The 16,625-nt window shown below is 37.6% G+C and overlaps 1 protein-coding gene across 1 annotated transcript; it reads left to right on the top strand.

The window, feature by feature from the left end:
- The first annotated feature begins 379 nt into the window (after positions 1-379).
- On the top strand, positions 380-9,132 carry inpp5kb (inositol polyphosphate-5-phosphatase Kb). The gene is given in 15 exon segments (XM_043250065.1): positions 380-487; positions 1,153-1,207; positions 2,918-3,022; positions 3,755-3,863; positions 4,427-4,543; positions 4,766-4,941; positions 5,029-5,140; positions 5,241-5,303; positions 5,305-5,351; positions 5,790-5,816; positions 7,227-7,434; positions 7,817-7,954; positions 8,063-8,146; positions 8,303-8,407; positions 8,494-9,132. Coding segments are annotated over 14 exon segments (1,407 nt in total). The 5' UTR covers positions 380-487; positions 1,153-1,160; the 3' UTR covers positions 8,563-9,132.
- Positions 9,133-16,625: the final 7,493 nt, after the last annotated feature.

Raw genomic sequence — 16,625 nt, 5'->3', positions numbered from 1 at the left:
AAACGTTAAATTTAATCTCTGGTACTGGTCCTTATTTAGATCAGCTTTGATAGGCTGGCAGGTTTGTGACGAATAAATGTTTACCCTTTTTTGTTCCCCCTCACTAAAATCACAGCATGTGCATAAACCACCATCCGTTATGATATGGCGACCAAAACAAGTTAATGGATTAAAATTAAATTAATCTAAAAATTAAGTTTCCTACGAACAGAGAACTCCCTGTCTCATGCCATAATCAAAAAGGGTTGCGATATGTAAACAATCGTTTAGACACAGTCGAGCCTTTCATAACTTAGCCAAAGCTTTTAGGCGTTTATGTGATGAAACAATAAAGTACTGCGGCTTTAAGAGGTTTCCGTGGATTGGCCGGACAGGGAAGTGAAGGGGTGTAAACACACACCCCAAACTCTCACACTGTCCTATAGTACCTGTTACGGAATAGATATACAGGACACCTACAGAATCTACACAAGACCGAGAATAAAAGGTACGTTTTTTTTTTTTTTTATAAAATCTTTAGGCGAGGATGAATGAGATTTTCTTACTTAAAGTAAGGACTGTGCTTAGAGGAGTCTTTAATTATTAAGTAGCATAAACTTTTGCTTTCGTTACTTTCGCTTCAAGTTTAGTTTATTTATTTATTTTTATAGCATTATATTCCCTAAATCAATTATTCCCCAAATATTTCAAGTTTATTCAATAGCTGAATATATATTTTTCATATTTGAACGCTGTATGACAAACGGCACCCGTTACATAAAAGAATGGAAAAATTTGATTAGACTTATGATTTTTGGAAAAACGTATAAGAGTTTTCTGTCCCGGTCTTGAACAAGTGTTTGAGTCAAACTAAAGTGGTCTGTGTCAGGTGTTCTTCTAACTATCAAACAACATTTCGCTAATCATAAAGGTTATAGTTAATCACAATACATAAACTGCACGAGCCACTTTCGCCCGTATCCATAGCAACAGAGCATTACATCACTTATCCATATTATAATAATCGGTCAACCTCCAGATTTTTATTTCATCATTTTAAAAAGCTTTTCAGCTCAAACGAGACAGGATTACCTTTTTTTTTTTTTTTTTTAGATTTGATTATGTTTGAATTACCATGCATGCTTGTTTACGTGATTTTTTTTGTGTGCACAGGTCTGAGTATGAGCGCACAAAACGTTGGGTCCAGGAATGAACATCAGGCTTTCAGGTAACATTAATAAGCGAAATAAACCTGTATTCACTTCAAAATAGCAAGAATGACAAGAGATAGGTGAAAGAAACTGGGCTGAGACGACTGAGAAATAAAAGAAGTTGAACGTGTTAAGTTCATCTTTAAAGCTAATCTTTTATGCTGGAGTTTCTCTCAAAACTTTAACCTTTTTTTTTCAATTGCTTTTGTGCCTGCTCTTTTTCTCTCGATCTACTGCTGAATGCTTCCTTGACCCTAAGAATTTGCATGTGACTATATTATAGAGCAATGGGGTGGAAAGATATTTAGCCTGCATTTGAGAATCATTGTTATTTTAGTTCGTAATTTGTGTTTTTATAATTGGTATGTTTTAAAGTGAAAAATTAGCACAAATTGGAAAACAAATATCAACAAATAAACAGATTTAGTTGTATTTTTTGCAATTTTGTAAAATAATAATAATAATGTAATAATAATAATTTTAAATAAAATAATTACAACTATATTTATACATTTTATTATAGCATAAACATCAATACTATGAGTAAAAAAAAAAAATTTATTATAGAGATAACCTGAATCATGTAATCTGGTATACAACCTCCCACATTATAGTTTAATTTGTTAAAAATAGGAGGTTGATTTAATTTAGATATTTTTTTTTACAGTTTGGCATTATGCTCTCTGCACATATAAAACCCCTAGATGTTTAAAAAAATTATTTATCTTGACTATTTGATTGCAGAATCAAAGAAATATTCTCAGTGTTGAGGCCAGTTCTTACATAAAGCAGATTAGCATCTGTCGACATTTACTTATGTCGCTCAAGAACTGCAACAATACTTGCAGTGATTTGGAGATCAGGCCTGTTAGTGATTTTTGCATTTCGTATTCCTGGCCTCATTCACGTGGTTCTCTACTGCTCCAGATTATACTTCATAATCCCAAACACTCTTCTAAATGCATGCTTTTACTCCCACACATCCACTCAGGCAGCAAGATGCAATGAGAACATGTAGATCAACAAAAAGTGTTACGTTTATTGCTATTACTAACTACTTGATTTCAGAAGGCTTCCTGGTGTCAAAGGAGAATGATAAACTTCTGTTTCTGAGAAGATCTGAGAAATATCTGAGGCTTGGAGCATGTAGGCGTCGCTTGAACAAAACCTGGGATATCTGTATCTTCTGAACCTAAACTAGCTCTTGGAAAACTTTTTTGGACATCATTTCAGCTCATCTCTTGGTTCAGATGAATCAGGCTTCAGATTATCAGTTGTTTTGGGAGGCCAGCAAAAAGATGTCGGACACATTTGACGGACCACGTTTACGCTCTGACAGCACGTCGACCACGGCGTCTACTTCATCGCGGGCGATACTTCGCCAGAGGCTCGCTCAGTTGCTCGTCTGCTTGGATGATCTCAGCTCAGATGATGAGACAAATGAGGAAGTGTCCCGTACGCTAGACGAAGCCTTTTACCTCTGTGGAAAATACACCAGCAGAGAGTCCTTCAGGTGTATTAAGTCATTGAAAAATGAGTTTTAAATAAACTTATGGTGAATGGTAGAAGATGTGGATTTTGTTGGTGGTTTGCAAGCAAGTTCTTTGCATTTTTATATTTAATTGTCTACTTTCTCGTAGGTTTTTTTTCTCATATATTGAATTCAGAGATTATATGAACGTAGTTAACAGATTCCTGCTCTGTCTGTGTCTTCTTCTCTTGTTCAGGCTCCACATGGTCACGTGGAATGTTGGCACAGCGGAGCCACCAGCTGATGTGAGGTCATTACTGCAGCTCGACTCGCAGCCGGCCACTGACCTCTTTGTGATTGGGTGAGTTAACATCACCTGAATCACATGATCAGCAAAATAAATAAATATATAAAAATCTCGGTATGTCAATATACACTACCTTCAAAGTTTTGGCTTGGCAAGATTTTTAAAATGTTCTTGAAAGGAGTAAAAATATGGTAAAAACTATACTAGTTTAAAACATTATTAAGCTCTAAAATAAGTCATTTCAATCTGTGACTGCAAAGCTGAATTTTTAGCAATTATTACTTCAGTCTTCACTGTCAGAAATCCTTCAGAAATCATTCTGATTTGGTGCTCAAGAAACATTTTGTTATTAAAACGTGAACAGCTATACTGTTTGAAATGGCAATATTTTATAATTATTTTGTAATTATTCATGTTTTTGATCAATTTAAAGCAAAAAAAATACGGTATGTTCTTATATTTATCTATCTCTATCTATCTATCTATCTATCTATATATATATATATATATATATATATATATATATATATATATATATATATATATATATATACACACACACACACACACATATATACATTTTGTGTGTTCTTCCTCCTTAAAAAATCTGTGAAGTTTACTAGCATTTTACTATCAAGTTAAAATAGTCTAAAAATCTAGTAAAATCTTCACTAAATATTTTTCCATTTTATGCTCTATGTAAAAGATAGAATTAATTTATCTGTCAGTTAGTAAGTTTATATTATGTGATGTGATAGAAGATGAGCAGATGTGTTTGTGCCTTAGTCTACAGGAAGTGACTGCCACTCCAGTGCGGTATATCTCTGATCTCATTTCTGAGGACTCATGGAGTCACCTTCTCATGGATACTCTGGCACCAATGGGATATATCAAGGTACAGAATAAACAAAAACTGATTGCGTGTCTCAGCACTCAACACTGTTGAGTGTCCTTACATATGTTTTTTATGCAGTTGTAACAGTTACAAAAGAACAGAGAGACAAAATCAGGATGAGCCGTCTCCTCATTAAGCTTGTTAAGCTCCATTGTTCACTGCAGGCCATTGAAAACACTAGAGGCATTGTTTCACAGCAGCACATTAGTGTACCGTAACCGCAGATTTGATGTGAGCCCGTCCCATTCTGCCGTTCACGACTAATTAGCTCTGATTTTCAAAACTAAATTCCACTTCACCAAAAAATCCCAAGAATTTCCAAAACCAATCTCCTTATTTTCTTACGTCAGCGTATCAAGGACGCTAAGCTCAAATACGTGTTTCCTCTTGTTTTCTTTCCCCGTGCAAGGCCTGATATAGATCTCTTGCAGAGAAACCTTCTAAAATCCTCTTTCTGTGATGCTGTCGGTTTTGATGTGGAGGTCAAAGCGGCGTGTGACATTTGTGTTGAGAAATGCACTGAAGCTTTGACATATGAAAAGGCTTTTTTTTTCTGTCCTCAGGTGACTTCAGTGAGGATGCAGGGTTTGCTGCTGATACTGTTTGCAAAGCAGGTCCATCTGCCTTTCATCAGAGACATCCAAAGTACATACACACGCACAGGCCTGTTTGGATACTGGGTATGGTACAGCCTTTATCTTCACATTTCACAGACCTGTTATGCACTCATTTCAGTTTGATAGCATTTTCCAGCAAAACCGACCTATTTATATGGTGTTCAAAAGAGTGGGGCTTATTCTTGAAGTCTTTAATAGTCACTCGATGCTCATCAAAGATACAGCAACGCTGTCAAATATTATTACATATGCAGTGGAATAATGCATTTGTATTTGCTTTAACAGGGAAATAAAGGTGGTGTGTCTGTGCGGTTCTCATTCTACGGTCACATGCTGTGTTTTCTAAACTGTCACCTGGCGGCTCATATGAACTACGCCCTGCAACGCATGGACGAATTTGAATATATACTGGACACACAAGACTTCGATATGTACAACACACCACAAGTGCTTGACCACAAGTCAGTGCTAAGTTGAAGAAAGTTTGCTCACGTTCAGGCATTCTCACATACATCATGGTTCTCATGCCGCTGTCGTTCATGTATCAGGGTGGTCTTCTGGTTTGGTGATCTGAACTTTCGTATTGCCGACCACGGGATGCACTTTCTCCGGTCCTCGATCAACAACGGCAGATTTAACCTGCTGTGGGACAGAGATCAGGTCAGACAAACACACAAAGATAGCACAAATTAATAGTTGGTTTCATGTAATTAAGTATTCTATTCTACTCTATTCTATTTCACTGATTTCTGGCTTTTAGCTGACCATGATGAAGAAGAAAGAACCTATTCTTCAGGAGTTCGAAGAGGGACCGCTGTGCTTTAAAACCCACGTATAAGTTTGACCGTTTCTCAGAGACTTACGATACAAGGTACATTCACACACTTGAACATTATTAAACATTTTCAAAACAAAAATGTACAGATAATGTACTCACCCCCTGGTCATAAGATATTCATGTCTTTCTTTCTTCAGTCGTAAAAAGAAATTATGTTTTTTTGAGGAAAACATTTCAGACCCTTCTTCTTGGGATTGGAACTCTTTGAAGCTGCATTTAAACTGCATTTGAAACTCAAGTTCAGGCTCAGGGAACCATAGAAGTCGAACATTTCTTTACATTTGAAGAAATACGTGAACATATTGGATGACAAAGGGGTGAGCACGTTATCTGTAAATTTTTGTTCTGAAAGTGAACTACTCTTTTGACAAAATAGAAATGCGCATGAAAATAGAAACAAACGGTCTCAATTTCCTGAACGCCTATTATGTTTTCTTAGAAAAGTTTCACGGTCGTTCTTTCTCCACACAGAGCACCGAGGACGTGGTTTGGATTTATGTAAGATTTGATAAGAAATTTTTGTGTTTGTTGCATGGCCTCATCTCTACCTTAACCACTATTACCCAGAATTCCTCTCATTCATCATCACACCCCTGTAAAACACCACACTCCTCTCACTCAGCGTTCAGTCTTTGCATAATCTCCTGTCAGATGCTCCAGTAAGCATTTCAGTCATGTCTACACAAATGTAATGTCGTGATTGGTGTTTTTCCGTGTGCCAGCTGCCGTCAGCTTTGAAGACGTGTACGTTGTAGTATGTCTACTTTAAAGATGGGTAAGTAGGATGTTGTAAGAAGGGGATTGTATTTCCCATCAAATATAAATGGCTGAATATAGGAGGTCTTCCGCACCACAGAGTATTTGATTCTGTGTACAAAAGTGTTTCCGCCAGAGATCTTTTTTTGCATTTAACTGTCACCTACATGCCGAATTGTTACGTGGGTAGTGACATATGTTTGGGATATGGTGTTTTGCTGTGTCCGTAACGGAAGCAGAGAAAGTTTGTGTCTCCATTTCTGAAAAATGCAGGACATCATGTATCACTCCATTCGTTCATCCAGCACCTTCCATCATATTTAATACATGACCGCACATCCATGAAATGCTGTCAGTGTGTCATTGGGCTTTTAACTGCTGTCACGAAGAGCTGCTTTGCACCTGTCATATAATATGTCACTAAGCACCTCATCACTGTGTAGCAAGCATGTTTCACTTTGATATGCTGGCGTTTGATGCATTTGCTTGTTGTCTGATATTGTAGAAATAGATCACAACATAAATGCTGCATGTCTGCATAGAAATGGGAATTTCGCATGGAATTCTCAGTATACAGCACATCTATCTATCTATCTATCTATCTATCTATCTATCTATCTATCTATCTATCTATCTATCTATCTATCTATCTATCTATCTCTCTACTCACCCTCATGATGTTTCAATCTTCGAAACTCAAATTAAGATGTTTTGGATGTTCTGAGAGATAATCTGATACACATCCATACGTATGCGTATGCATAGTTGATCTCATGAACGAACCTCCATAGTAGATGTGTGAGGGAAGAAAATGTTGAATAAAGTTATTATTCAAATTTTGTATTTTTTGGCCAAGAAGAAAACTCAAACTCAAAAAAAAACAAAAAAACATCTTAATTTGTGTTCCGTAGATGAACGAAACATCATAATGGTGAGTAAATAATGACATAACTTTCATTTTTGGGTGAAGTATACCTTTGGTAAAGAGCATTCTTTTTTTTTTTTTATAATTATTGTGTATAAACCAATATAGCATAAGAAGTTTTAAGTTCTCCAAGACTACAATCTCACTCTGCATTTATTACTTTAGTATTTACATTACTTTATTCCTACATTCCTTTTTTAATGATTTTTTTTTTTACCCATCAATAGTGGTAAAAAGCGGAAGCCTGCCTGGACGGATCGTATCTTGTGGAGGATAAAACCCAAAACAATAGAGACTGAGGATGAGAATAGGTCGACGACATCATCAGTTGAGGATGATGAGTATCATATTAAGGTGACACAGGACATGTACACCTGTGATGTCTCATATGGAGTCAGTGACCACAAACCCGTCATTGCAAACTTCAATCTGGAGGTATGAGTTCTGTTTTCTACCCTTGGTTTCACAGACGAGAGCTTAGGCCTAGTCCTAGTCCTAAGCTAAAATGTAAATCTAAACTTGCACTGACAGATCTTAAAACATGTGAGCGCCTTTCTTTTGTCGTAAGATGCACACCAGTAATGTTTTTTTTTCTAAGACATGTTTATAAAAATTACCTAAATATCTGAATTGAACTATGGCCTAATCCTGGTTTAGGCTAAGCCCTGTCTGTAAAACCAAGCCTCAATCAATTATATGACAAAGAGCTAATCAAACTGAAGTCAATGTGCTTGAATAATAATCATCAATAACTATAATATCTACCTTTCAGTGCACCTGACTTTTAATCCAAATTGGTTTTGATCTCTTCATGCAGATGAGAAAAAAGGTGGAGACTCCTTTAGTCACACTAACGGTGGAGGGACACTGGAGTGCCGATGAAGACGGCACATTCACCTACACCATTCTGGAAAACTTTGAGTCCTCAACCCGGGATTGGATCGGATTGTACAAGGTGAGAAAAGAAGTTGATGGATGAACATAAACACAGAAAGAGACAAAAAGGAGATCTGTATCACAAAGCGGGTCACTAACTAGTGGTGATTTAAATCTCGGTGTGCAGATTGGCTTTAAAAGTGCCTTCGATTACTCCTCCTTCGCTTGGGTCAAAGATGATGAAGTGGCTGCCAACGGCGAAGTCGTGACGGTATGGCAGACGAAAAGTTTTGGTGCATACTGAAAAAATTATGAATATTAATAGAGTTTTGCATTATTGCACTTCTAAAATGATATTTGGAAGCGTTGTGTGCATTTAAACTTCATGCTACAATGTTGCAATATAAGGATGCACTTCCTGTTTAAGGTCAAGATGAGTAAAAATGAGCTCCCCCTGCTGGCAGGGGATTACGTTCTCGGCTATTACAGCACCAACATGCAAACCCTTATTGCCTTTAGTTCGATTTTCCAGGTGAGTTTTCATAAACTTGTACATATTTTGACTTTATATTAGATTTTGGCTATTCTTCTTTGTTCATCCGCTTTGTTTGGATCCAGATTCTCGAGTCTAGACAAGCTGTAATGGAGGGTCTGGTTCCCGAGAACATCAACGGACACGAGAAGTAACTGGATGACTTCTAACCTCATATGTTCACGTGTAAAAATCACAGCAGGATCTGATTTGAGATCACATTTGCCTGTGTAAACAGACCTTGTTTGATTTTTCAAGGTAATGCTGATTCTGTGAAACAGTCTCATAATGAGTACGATTCAAAATCTAAGGCTTTAAAGTTTCCCGAAACACTGAGTCTAATCACTGAACACACTGCAGCGCTCTTTTTCATTCTGTAAACACACACATTGCGCTTTTCTGCTGTAGTATGTTGTGCCTGTATCTGCCGCTAGAGGTTTATAAAGCAATCGCTAACTTTATTACAGACACATCCTAACTCAGAATGGTATCCCATCTGTTTAGTAACCATAGTAATTCGACAGAGAACTGAGAAATTCTTCACAGCTTTCATGTTTTTGTTTTTTAATCAAATTTGATTCTAATAAGAAAGTAATACTAATAAGAGTGTAGAACAGGCCTGTGTTTTATGCCAAAATCAACACATAAATTTAGCATTATTTTACCTGTTCGTTTTATTTTTATATGATATATGTAATAAAGAATGTTGCATTTACATTGCCTATTTCAAAGTGATTACAGTATCTTCACGGATTTAATGTACATTGGTGCTCTGCTTTATACAGTATCCCGCTGTACGCTTTATGGTAGTGCCTGTTTCTATATAATAGTGTGTGGGTTTTCGTATCTGTAACAACAGTTCACCATCTGATTGTTAAAACGTGATTTTGTTATACTCACTTTCACACGCAGCGAGAGGCAGTTTAACTACTTATCGTGGCGCATTCGTCTATTGCTACATGCCTGGCCTATTTTTTTCACTGAATATATAATTTGTCTTTCCTTTATCTTTGTTCATGTTAAATTCATCGTAACCGTCTTCTTGGAACAAGTCGTTTTGATCCTTAATGCTTTGTTAAATGTATTACAGTATTACTGTAAGCAGTTGAACACATTGGGATTGTATTAAAAATATTAACACCTGAACATCCTTTTGTGATGTAAATCCGCGTACTTTCATTTATAACTTAAATGAGCTGAAATGATATTTTGAGGTAACTTGCAATTAACCTGAAATATTCCTACCACACACATCTGAAGGTTAATTACATAGCTGACATTAATTAGTGTGACACGAAGCGTGATTTTTCATCCAACAAAATCCAATCTCCAGAGTGACAATCAAACAAACTTCCTCCTCGATCTTTCTCACCGCCATGACTGTTAATTCATCTTCGAGCATGTTTTTGAGGCTCACTCCAGGGGGCGCTGTTTACATGCTTATCGTCACGTTCATATAACGCGTTGAAATTAACGCATGCATAAGGTACGCGCGAACTCGCTCGTTCGCAGAATAATGCAGCGTCGCTCTGTTAGGTACAGTGCTCAGCGCCGGAGATATTGTGTGGTTTTACCTCCAGGAGCATTTTCATGGGTAACTACAGCTATAAATCTGTCTGAGGCACCTGCAGAGCACTTCGAGGAGGAGGTCGTCAGCTCGTCAGCGAGAGAACAAAGAACTCGCTAAAAACACACACTGCGAGTCAGCCAGTGAGCTATGAGACAGTGGCACTACAACAGTTCTTTCTCGGTAAGACAGCAAATCTATATTTGGGATGGCAAACCCAGAAACATCTTTGGGGGCTTTTTTTTTAAAGAGATTGAGAAAAGGTGCAGAAGGCCTGTCTAAACTGAAGATAACTGTCCGAGGGAGTTGGCTTTAATATCGGCTTAAAGTTATAGACGATGCAGTTGAGCGTGAGTGTGCTGCTCTTATAACAGTTCGGTTAAAATGAAGTTATACAACTTATATTTATAAGGCAAACTATGTAAGTTTTCGCCGCTGGAGGTCGTGCATTTTCAAAAAAGCGATAACGGAGGCGAAGCTCGACGACGGATCGTCGAACGTTAATGTCACTTTCACAAATCAAGCAAACGCTCATTTATATCTATTTAATCCCCTAAATCATCTGTACATGACTATTACTTGCACAATAAATAATATATATTTACCTCTCCCGTCTTATCAAAACAGACGGCGAAGGCGAAGTCTCTTTAGTCCGATGTTTCGCTGGCTCTGAAGCGCCACGTCGATATTTATTCTACTTCTACTTCTGTGTTTGTTCCGATATCTTTTTGCCTCAGTTGGCGTCGTCTCGTTTTCTTGGCTTTTCCCATAATTTGCAGAGTGTAATCGTAGTCCATGATTTCTGAAATGCACAACAAATAACTACTACGTGTGTTGCAGCAGGCTGCACTACAGGCGACCCATAACCTTCTCCTCGTGAACAGCGCTGGAGTGGCCCTCAACTTCCGTAACCCGTAAGGTCGCAATCAAATAAATAATAATACACACAACATTACGTATTACAATTACGTGCCCGAAAGAAATATGTCGTACATCTAGCTACCGCAATTCCGTGCGTTAAGGTAGTTTGGCGTGACTGGCCTGGAATGCTACACAGTCGTGAGTCATGGTTTGAAGTGGTGAACTACGGGCTCAAAAACCTGCTCTAAAACGCAGCAGTAGTATTCATAGGTGGAAACCGAGGACAGCGCGGATATCGCACCATCAATACTTTCGAGATGACCTAAGTACAAGACTGCATAAAAACGTTTTTTTTGTGTGCCTTTAGACACCATATTGCCTGTTTTCCCGCTGTCAAACAATCGATTTGCTCAATAAAGATTAAAGGCTTTCATATAGTTGCGTGCCGATTAACAGGGTCCCTGCAGAGCGTCCACTGCTGCTTTTTTTATTTTTTGAGGTCACTTGACAAAATGCCTTAATTCGGATCACACGCAGACGTAACTGAGAAAAAAATACAAATTTCGAGTGCTGTGTGTCCTGAATGAAGCTTTTTTGAACAAATCTGTTCAGCGAATGATTCAAATGACTCACTCACACAGGTGTGTCCTTCCATATAATGTTTTTGGAGCCTAATTTATATTTGCCATTACAAAAAAATGGCTTATGTCAAACTTTTGATTTTAAAAAAGCTTTTTCATGGAAGAACTGGACAGCGTACATGCACACAGTTGCTTTTCGACCTCACATTTATTTGACCACCCCGGCTGCTGGTAGCAGTAGCAATAAACTCCACTATAAGGACATGAATTGATATACCGATCTTATTAGTGTTTAAAAGCTCGGGCTGAGAGCTCTGGCAAAATTAAAGTGCTGTGATAGATTAAACCAAGCAATTTAATTAAATGCATTAAGGAAAAAGTGTTAATTAGTGTAATTAGGTGAGATTTTTGTCTCCTGTTGTGTCAGAACAGCTGCCGAGACCTCACACCCAAGGGAACAGTTACAAGGGAATTATTCGTCTTCCCTTGAGAGGACACTAGATTCTCTGCGAGGCCCAGGAGATTCATATTCCCCAGCACATCCAACTGGCCTATGATGTCACCCGGTGCTGTAAAACTTTTTAATGGCCCACTAAATCAGAATCATGGATTGGAGGCATTTAAGGCTAAGTGAAGACAGGATAAGGTTATGGGGTGAAAGAGGAAAAGCAGGATGAATTGAGACACGGAGAGAGAGAGCACAATGACCTTGCTGATGTCATAATAACGCAAGCAATATCCAAACTGAATGTATTTAGAACGAATGTTCACAACAGCACATTAAAAGCTCTTTGTGCTTTTGTAATGCATTGACCTCTAAAATTAAAACAACCTTTGGTTTGTACGAAATTATAATTTCCCCCTCTTTATCTAACAAATGATAAAAAATCATGAAAAAACGAATAAATGAAAAGTAATCATTTACTCATCCTTGTGCCCTTCCAAACCTCTATGACTTATTCTGGAGAAACTGGAAATGTAGCAGAATGTCAATGAAAGCAGTCACAGCAAACTTTCATTCTATGCAAAAGAGCAGCTTGGACATTCTTTTTAGACAACTAAACTACTGAAAACGGGCAATGAAGGCAATAACAGCGTTTTCAAGTGGACAAAAGCAGATACTGTAGGCTTGCACAGAATTCTGGGATGTGATGCAAGAATCAGCTCCATTCATCCTCACAGTCCTCAATGTCTGAAATCAATGTCCTCATTTGCCAGGATCAGAGCAGTTCTGCAAGGAACGTAGATCTAGAAGGAAAGAGAAAAGTCTTCATTTACACTCATTCATATTATTTAAAGAAACATGTTAAAAAACTATAATTTACATTGGAAGAAATACCTTTTATCTATCTTGTTTTGATTTATTTGGTGACGATCGTAAATGTAACAACCAGGTATAAACGGGTCTTCAGATACGAGGTTTCTAGGTAAGTCCAAGAATAACCTAAACCATGTTTTGAAATGTTGAGGATAGTGGCTGCTATGATAAACCTGCCATATAAAAAAAAACAATTCACATGGCTATATACAGGCCGAGCTTAAAAAAGGCAAAACAATATTTCTCTTGGGAGAAAAGCTTGAAAGCAAGTTATTGCGCTGTTAAAAGGAGCTCTAATCTGCTGAGTGAAAACAATTCTTTATGTAACCTGGGAACAACTAGCAATACAGTTTTTATTAGTGAAATCACTGTACTTTGACCTCACTTCACACAGCAGGACATGAGACTACAGGTCTGGGATCAGTCCAGCGGGACCCGAGAAGTGATTGGGTCCGGCATCTACGTACTGACAAGAAAGACTTGTTTCTCTCAGAGGAAAAAAGGAAATCAGAGACTATATCTAGCCAAAGTTCTCATGAATAAAACATTGTGTGTAGGGAGAGAAACAGAGTCATTCTTGTAGGTCAGGTTGTGGTTGATTTCCACAGGAGCAGACTTGCGCTTTATTAACTGGGCCTGCACTCACCTGCTGGAACTGGACCTGAGCGCCCAGAGTGAGCGCCAAGAAGACACTGCCGCGATTACAAATAGAAAATCACTGTTTTACCACTAGAAGCTTATATGTTCATATTGGAGCTTTTGGAACTAAGATGTCACAGGCTGTGTGTGGCCTTGGATGAGTGGTTTATTACATTGAGACTGTTTTCAGTGGATTTTATTGTTTAAGTAATCATAATATTGAGCTTGTTGATCATCAATGGCAGCGTCTAGATACATTATACGTTTGAGGGAGGCAGGGTTTTCTTCAAAATATTGGACGAGAAAAACAATGTAGTACATAAATAAAACAATAAAAAGTGTATAAATCTATAGATTTTCAAACAATGTCCAACAGTTACACCAGCAGGTAAAGTTACAGCAGGAGTGTTGAAACCCTGTGGGGTTTTAACAGACCTCTTAGGCTACGTTCACACTGCGAGCCTTGGTGCTTAATTCTGATTTTTTCACATTGTTGTTTTAAATGTGGCCAATATCAGAATTAAAGTGTGACCAGATCACGGTCCTGAACCGACCCACATAAGCAAAAAGAACAATATAAACAGGGTTTCCAGGTTTACACAACGACATCCGCCCATATTTCTCAAAAACTAGTTTAAAATGAGCCCAGCCATGTTTCAAAGTAAATGTCATGTTTGAGGATGTGATAAAAGACAGTAGGGTTTTGAAACTGTTATGATACAGGCCCTCAACTAACTACTTTTTGCAACTTTCTAGATAAAATCTATCAATTTTCTCAGAGCAAAACTACAACAAATGTAGATCTAGAGTGATGTAAAAGTAAAACAGAAAAATAAACTCTCAAATAGAAAAACTGAAATATTTATTTCAAATATCTATAGAAATATGTTAACTCCCTGGAGGTGGATAGGTTAATTTTTACTTATGGATATATATATATATATATATATAATTTACAAAATAATGGCCACTATCAACCAGCATTACCAATCTTAGAAGAGCCAGGATACATTTTTAAAGAACTCTGACTGAAAGAAGAATACATCTAGGATGGCTTGGGGGTGAGTAAAATATGGGGTCATTTTCATTATTGAGTGAACTATTCCTTTAAGATCAGTGACTAACGTTATTACATCATCAGTAACTGTGCTGATTCAAATAGTTACTAATATTATGAAAAATTTACAGAATTTCTTCATTGACTCCCTGCAGCACCATTACGGAGCCCAAGGGGAAACCCTGGATTTATATTTTAAGGCTGCTGCAATGGATTACATTAAGAGGCATCTAGAATCATGCCTCTATGTCTACTGAGATTTACATCAGATTTCATTATGAAACAGACACAGCAGTAACTATTGATTCATGAGTCACTGAAGTTAATCTCATGGCACAGCCCTGTATATGTGTGATTCTGCACCTGACCACTAGATGTCACTGCCGGAGTTTGGAAACAGGAAATGGGATTCTCAAAGGAATGGAGGCTGTAGGCAGCTTGAGCTATTCTTCTGTTAAACGACAAACTCCTATGTGCTAAACTTTGACTAAAGTGTGCTTCATAATTAATCAACAAATAGGTAGTCACTAGAGTTGGTTTTGGATGTTTTCTTAAATCCAGCCATATAAAATATAACTAGTAATATCACTCTCTAATGATCAGACTAAGAAAGTCTCAGTCTATATGACTGAGAAAGAAGAATGAAAAAAAAAAAGATAATATTGCTTTGTTTACATTCAGACTTGATGTTATAAGAACACCTACGTCTGTGCAGCAGACACCACTGATTTACCTCAAGAGAAGCACTGAACTGAAACTCACCCAAAAGAAAGCTGGAGATATGAGAGAAGAGAATAAAAAGAGATAAAATCTCACTTTCTGGCCAGAGTCACGGACAGACAGACCTTTGAGCGAATTTTTGTCAGAGCTACGTCTGAGTTACACCGGCGTTAATATCTTGCTCAATTAAAATGCCTGCTGCGATTAGCAGGATCTCTTAAAAGGCACTTTGAGCCAAAACGGTATTAACAGGCTCATTGATTCCTGGCATAACCATCTTTCAGTCGGCTCATCAGCACCGGTAATCACACAACTCAGGCCATTACAAACTACATGGCCGCCAGTGACCCCTGACCAGCTGACTAATCCATCACTGACATTTAAAACAAAAATGCTATCTTCAGGTACAGCGGCCTGGAGGAAGCAGGGCAGAAAGGGGACCACAGGCGACTGGCCAGGCTTCAGAAACATGAAGATGAAGAGAAGATCTAAGCTGATAATGGACACCATCACTGCTCATTATCACTCTATGAGATTAGTCAATTTTGGTGTCCTAAAAGGTTCAATTCTGTCACTGCTTACTGCAGTGTTGGTCCAATCCCACAACTTTCCTTCTCTTGTGGAAAACTAAAACTTGTAAGAAAGGACACAAATGCCCTAGAAGTAGCTTTGAGTAAGGAAAAGGTCACAATTCTAATCTGACATCACACCTAGATTTTCCTTCATAAGAAATAGTCTGTAGCAATTTCAGAACCAGTTGTTTTGAGTCAGATCTTTTCAATGAATGAGTTGATTCAGTTCACAAAATTATTGTAAATGATTCATGAACCAACCAGATAAATTTGGTTCGCATTGAGTTCAACTCCATTAGAATTAGTGGTAAATGGCGAATAAAAATACACATGGGCTACTTTCATGGTACTTTTGAGTTCTTTTTTTTTAATTGATTTCCATTCAATAATAAAATTGTTGGTATGTGATCTATCGCTGGAATGTTTTACAGTGCTTGTGCACAATATGCGTTTTCACACAGACGATTAAGCGCTTTTCCTTCTGTCCTTGCTCTTAATATACAATCACTCTGATGAGTGCAGCTGCACCGTCGGCTTTAAGACTCAAAATATGTACCAATAAGTACATATCAATGCAGTTTCCAAAAAAAATGGTCACTAGTGTCAGTAAAACTGTGACACTCTTAATTTCTTTTACTAAGGATGACGCGATACAAGTATTCGTTGTGGTATGGACATCTCAGTTCGAGCATGAGGCCTTACACCAAATACAGGCAATCTATTTGAAAAAGCAAATGCCATGAGCTACGCGCACTTGAAAACAAAAAAACTGAGCATAGTATTTGTTGTATTTTTCCTGTTGTACCAAAATCATATCGCACTGTGACCCGTACTGAGGTACATACCGAACAGTGACATCTGTGTATTGTTCCATGCCTACTTTTCACATAAATTTACAGAGAT

The sequence above is a fragment of the Puntigrus tetrazona genome, chromosome 10 (assembly GCF_018831695.1).
Source record: "Puntigrus tetrazona isolate hp1 chromosome 10, ASM1883169v1, whole genome shotgun sequence".
Classification (NCBI taxonomy): Eukaryota; Metazoa; Chordata; class Actinopteri; order Cypriniformes; family Cyprinidae; genus Puntigrus; species Puntigrus tetrazona.
Note: the sequence above shows the minus strand (reverse complement) of the source record. Positions and strands in the feature narration are given on the sequence as shown.